Source organism: Oncorhynchus masou, unplaced genomic scaffold, assembly GCF_036934945.1.
Source record: "Oncorhynchus masou masou isolate Uvic2021 unplaced genomic scaffold, UVic_Omas_1.1 unplaced_scaffold_1018, whole genome shotgun sequence".
Lineage (NCBI taxonomy): Eukaryota > Metazoa > Chordata > Actinopteri > Salmoniformes > Salmonidae > Oncorhynchus > Oncorhynchus masou.
Window position 1 is genome coordinate 1 of NW_027016598.1, and position 5,514 is coordinate 5,514.

At 46.7% G+C, this 5,514-nt stretch overlaps 1 protein-coding gene and 1 long non-coding RNA gene across 2 annotated transcripts; both read right to left on the reverse strand.

The window, feature by feature from the left end:
- Nucleotides 1-521: 521 nt before the first annotated feature.
- LOC135538914 (uncharacterized) lies at nucleotides 522-1,715 on the reverse strand. Its single transcript, XR_010455508.1, has 3 exons — nucleotides 1,493-1,715; nucleotides 691-785; nucleotides 522-596 (listed from the first exon to the last, which is right to left on the reverse strand). It is a non-coding gene; the product is annotated as an uncharacterized LOC135538914 (long non-coding RNA).
- Nucleotides 1,716-3,059: 1,344 nt separating this feature from the next.
- On the reverse strand, nucleotides 3,060-4,608 carry LOC135538919 (prisilkin-39-like). Its single transcript, XM_064964794.1, has 2 exons — nucleotides 3,760-4,608; nucleotides 3,060-3,071 (listed from the first exon to the last, which is right to left on the reverse strand). The coding sequence occupies exons 1-2, from the start codon at nucleotides 4,606-4,608 to the stop codon at nucleotides 3,060-3,062; spliced, it is 861 nt and encodes a 286-aa protein (XP_064820866.1).
- Nucleotides 4,609-5,514: the final 906 nt, after the last annotated feature.

The window sequence follows — 5,514 nt, forward strand, 5'->3', positions numbered from 1 at the left end:
CCATGTAGGCATGGCTCTATGTAGTACTGGGGAATAGAATTCCATGTAGTCATGGCTCTATGTGGTACTGTGGAATAGAGTTCCATGTAGTCATGGCTCTATGTAGTACTGTGGAATAGAGTTCCATGTAGTCATGGCTATGTAGTACTGCACACCTCCCATAATATGTTCTGGACTTGGAGACTGTAAAGAGACCTCTGGTGGCATGTCTTAGATAAGTTATAAACCTCCGATGGATACCTTACACCTGAAATACACGCACCATATTATAAACCTCCCCTGAATAGAAACACCTTTCATCTTTACTGACCTGGCAGCTGACTTGAATTTCTCCACATACTGAGGCCGAAGACTGTCATGTCCAGGTAGGTCGATCAGGATCCAGCTGCTGCCCTGCCACACCATAGTACAGGGAACGGTCAAGCCAGTGTGTGACACATTTTGACAAATGCATTTATCTTTATCATGTAAAGTTCTAGATCCATTCCGGAACCTTCCAACACAGCCGTTTCCTCCTTACCCTCGTTTTTGGCTTTGTAAGGGGCACTGCTGTCCGTGATGGAGGTCTGGGTTTTCTTGAACTTTCCTGACAACAACTGCAAACAACGACCATCCATCAGTGTCATACAACTTCTGCCGTGTGTAAATAGTTGGACTGGACATGCTCGTTTGTTGCACGGATATACTCACTCGACTAAAGAGGAGGGTCTTTCCAGAATCGCAGAGACCAACCAGCAGCACAGCACTTTGGACAGTTTTTCTGCTTAGTATGTACTTCAATAACACTGAAATGTAAACCAAAATCAAATTAAATTTTATTTGTCACATACACATGGTTAGCAGATGTTAATGCGAGTGTAGCGAAATGCTTGTGCTTCTAGTTCCGGCAATGCAGTAATAACCAACAAGTAATCTAACTAACAATTCCAAAACTAATATCTTATACACAGTGTAAGGGGATAAAGAATATGTACAAAAAGATATGAATGAGTGATGGTACATAACGGCATAGGCAAGATACAGTAGATGGTATCGAGTACAGTATATACATATGAGATGAGTATGTAAACAAAGTGGCATAGTTAAAGTGGCTAGTGATACATGTCATAGCAGGTTTGGTTTTAGCTGCCATCACAGCTGACGAGCGCCTGACAAAGAGCGTAACTCGACAGATCGCTAGTGACCACTACTAGCAAGTTAACTAGCGAACCTTTGATAGTAGACTTGATAAAAGACAACAACAAAAGAGGTTGTTTGAAAATCTTATAGCATAGAAAGCCAACAGGCTGATGCTAGGCTAACTAGCTAACACAGTGGTTCCAAACTCCGGTCCTCGAGTTCCTCCACAGTACACGTGTTTATTGTAGCCCCGGAAAAGCACACCGGATTCAACTTGTCAACTAAACATCAGGCCCCCAATGAGTTGAATGAGGTCTGTTTGTCCGGGGCCTAGAAACAAAACGGGGTGCTTTTGGGGATAACCTAAACTTACCAACAGTGATGACAACAACAGCCAAAGAAACAACAATTCCGATCATAAATATGGGGTCTTGGTCTTCTAACACCTTCTTTAAAGCGTCTAAATAAGGTTCAAAAGGATTTTCTCTCGCGTCTATTTTCGCCTCCATATTGATGCCGGGCTCTGTAGCCATATCTGCTACTGTCACTTCACTCAGGACACGTCTACATTCTTCTTCTTTCTCCTCTTCTTCTTCTTCTTCGGGATTAGGTTGGCGAATTGCGTCCAACGTCTAAGGTGTATACACTGCCACCTACTGGACTGGAGTGTAAGGCCAGTCACAGCATAATTAATTAAATTATCTTCATTAGTCCTGTTCCTTTAAGAAATTGAAATAGAGCCCTAAACACCACATTCCTCCAACCACGACACCACCCAAACCCCGTCCAGCCTCTCTCACCCTCTAGAGCCCTAGACACCACTTTCCTCCCACCACGACACCACCCAAACACCGCCCAGCCTCTCTAATCCTCTAGAGCCCTAGACACCACTTTCCTCCAACCACGACACCACCCAAACACCGTCCAGCCTCTCTAACCCTCTAGAGCCCTAAACACCACATTCCTCCAACCACGACACCACCCAAACACCGTCCAGCCTCTCTAATCCTCTAGAGCCCTAGACACCACTTTCCTCCCACCACTACACCACCCAAACCCCGTCCAGCCTCTCTAACCCTCTAGAGCCCTAAACACCACATTCCTCCAACCACGACACCACCCAAACACCGTCCAGCCTCTCTAATCCTCTAGAGCCCTAGACACCACTTTCCTCCAACCACGACACCACCCAAACACCGTCCAGCCTCTCTAACCCTCTAGAGCCCTAGACACCACATTCCTCCAACCACGACACCACCCAAACACCGTCCAGCCTCTCTAACCCTCTTGAGCCCTAGACACCACTTTCCTCCCACCACGACACCACCCAAACACCGTCCAGCCTCTCTCACCCTCTAGAGCCCTAGACACCACTTTCCTCCCACCACTACACCACCCAAACCCCGTCCAGCCTCTCTCACCCTCTAGAGCCCTAGACACCACTTTCCTCCCACCACGACACCACCCAAACCCTGTCTAACCTCTCTAACCCTCTAGAGCCCAAGACACCACATTCCTCCAACCACGACACCACCCAAACCCCGTCCAGCCTCTCTCACCCTCTAGAGCCCAAGACACCACTTTCCTCCCACCATGACACCACCCAAACCCCATCCAGCCTCTCTAACCCTCTAGAGCCCTAGACACCACTTTCCTCTACTCTTCTCACTGTCTCTAGAGAGGAGACATGATGGACAGTCCTTATTCTAACCACCTCCAGAGAGGAGACATGATGGACAGTCCTTATTCTAACCACCTCCAGAGAGGAGACATGATGGACAGTCCTTATTCTAACCACCTCCAGAGAGGAGACATGATGGACAGTCCTAATTCTAACCACCTCCAGAAGAGATTGAGAGCTTTTCAGTGATAGGCACAATTAATAGGACTCGCCACACACAGCACACACAGCACACACAGCACACACAGCCTAGCCTAAATCAGCTGGTGAACTGCAGGGGGAGCAGGCAATGGGTGTGGGCAGACAAGCAGACACATCTCGCTTGGTTAGTTAACCAGTCACCACCAGCATTCTAGTTAGATACCCTTTTGACTGGTTAAGAAACGCAAGCGGTTTTACCAAACTAAAAACAATAGCAATATTAATTTTCAATAATAAAACAACGGTCTAGCTATGTTTTTTTTTTTTTACACCCTTGAGTATTAAAACGCTGTTGAATTGAATCTCGTTCAAAACTTGCACTTTTCTCAACTTTTTTTCTAAGCCAGGTTCTGTAGCCAACGTAGTAGCCAACGTAGTAACCAACGTAGTAACCAACGTAGTAACCAACGTAGTAACCAAGGTAGTAGCCAACGTAGTAAAAAACTTAGTAGCCAACGTAGTAGCCAACGTAGTAGCCAACGTAGTAACCAACGTAGTAGCCAACGTAGTAACCAACGTAGCAGCCAACGTAGTAACCAACATAGTAACCAACGTAGTAACCAACGTAGTAGCCAACGTAGTAACCAACGTAGTAACCAACGTAGTAACCAACGTAGTAGCCAACGTAGTAACCAACGTAGTAACCAACGTAGTAACCAACGTAGTAGCCAACGTAGTTACCAACGTAGTAGCCAACGTAGTAGCCAACGTAGTAACCAACATAGTAGCCAACGTAGTAACCAGGTTCTGTAGCCAACGTAGTAGCCAACGTAGTAACCAACGTAGTAACCAACGTAGTAGCCAACGTAGTAACCAACGTAGTAGCCAACGTAGTAACCAATGTAGTAGCCAACGTAGTAGCCAACGTAGTAACCAACGTAGTAGCCAACGTAGTAGCCAACGTAGTAGCCAAGGTAGTAACCAACGTAGTAGCCAATGTAGTAGCCAATGTAGTAACCAACGTAGTAACCAACGTAGTAGCCAACGTAGTAGCCAACGTAGTAGCCATCGTAGTAACCAACATAGTAGCCAACGTAGTAGCCAACGTAGTAACCAACGTAGTAGCCAACGTAGTAGCCAACGTAGTAGCCAAGGTAGTAACCAATGTAGTAGCCAACGTAGTAGCCAACGTAGTAACCAACGTAGTAGCCAACGTAGTAGCCAACGTAGTAACCAACGTAGTAACCAATGTAGACGTAGTAACCAACGTAGTAACCAACGTAGTAGCCAACGTAGTAGCCAACATAGTGGCCAACGTAGTAGCCAACGTAGTAGCCAACGTAGTAACCAACGTAGTAGCCAACGTAGTAACCAACGTAGTAACCAACGTAGTAGCCAACGTAGTAGCCATCGTAGTAACCAACGTAGTAGCCAACGTAGTAGCCAACGTAGTAACCAACGTAGTAGCCAACGTAGTAGCCAACGTAGTAGCCAAGGTAGTAACCAATGTAGTAGCCAACGTAGTAGCCAACGTAGTAACCAACGTAGTAGCCAACGTAGTAGCCAACGTAGTAACCAACGTAGTAACCAACGTAGTAGCCAACGTAGTAACCAACGTAGTAACCAACGTCGTAGCCAAGTCTTCCTGTTTTCCTCCGAGAAAACATCTTGATTTTGATCCCTAACCATTCAAAAGATATCACCCATGATATATATTTTTTACATTTAATTAGTCAAGTCAGTTAAGAACAAATTCTTATTGACAATGATGACCTACCGGGGAACAGTGGGTTTAACTGCTTTGTTCAGGGACAGAACAACAGATTTTTACCTTGTCAGCTTGGTGATTTGATCGAGCAACCTTTTAGGTTACTGGCCCAACACTCGAACCACTAGGCTACCTGCTGGTTACTGGCCCAACCCTCGAACCACTAGGCTACCTGCTGGTTACTGGCCCAACACTCGAACCACTAGACTACCTGCTGGTTACTGGTCCAACACTCTAACCACTAGACCACCTCCTGGTTACTGGTCCAACACTCTAACCACTAGGCTACCTGCTGGTTACTGGCCCAACACTCTAACCACTAGACTACCTGCTGGTTACTGGTCCAACACTCTAACCACTAGGCTACCTGCTGGTTACTGGCCCAACACTCGAACCACTAGGCTACCTGCTGGTTACTGGCCCAACACTCTAACCACTAGACTACCTGCTGGTTACTGGTCCAACACTCTAACCACTAGGCTACTTGCTGGTTACTGGCCCAACACTCTAACCACTAGACTACCTGCTGGTTACTGGCCCAACACTCTAACCACTAGGCTACCTGCTGGTTACTGGCCTAACACTCGAACCACTAGGCTACCTGCTGGTTACTGGCCCAACACTCAAACCACTAGGCTACCTGCTGGTTACTGGCCCAACACTCTAACCACTAGGCTACCTGCTGGTTACTGGCCCAACACTCGAACCACTAGGCTACCTGCTGGTTACTGGCCCAACACTCTAACCACTAGGCTACCTGCTGGTTACTGGCCCAACACTCGAACCACTAGGCTACCTGCTGGTT

What these genes read in the sequence shown, in the direction of transcription:
- LOC135538919 (XM_064964794.1), bottom strand. Translation starts at nt 4,608, where the DNA reads ATGTTTTCTCGGAGGAAAACAGGAAGACTTGGCTACGACGTTGGTTAC.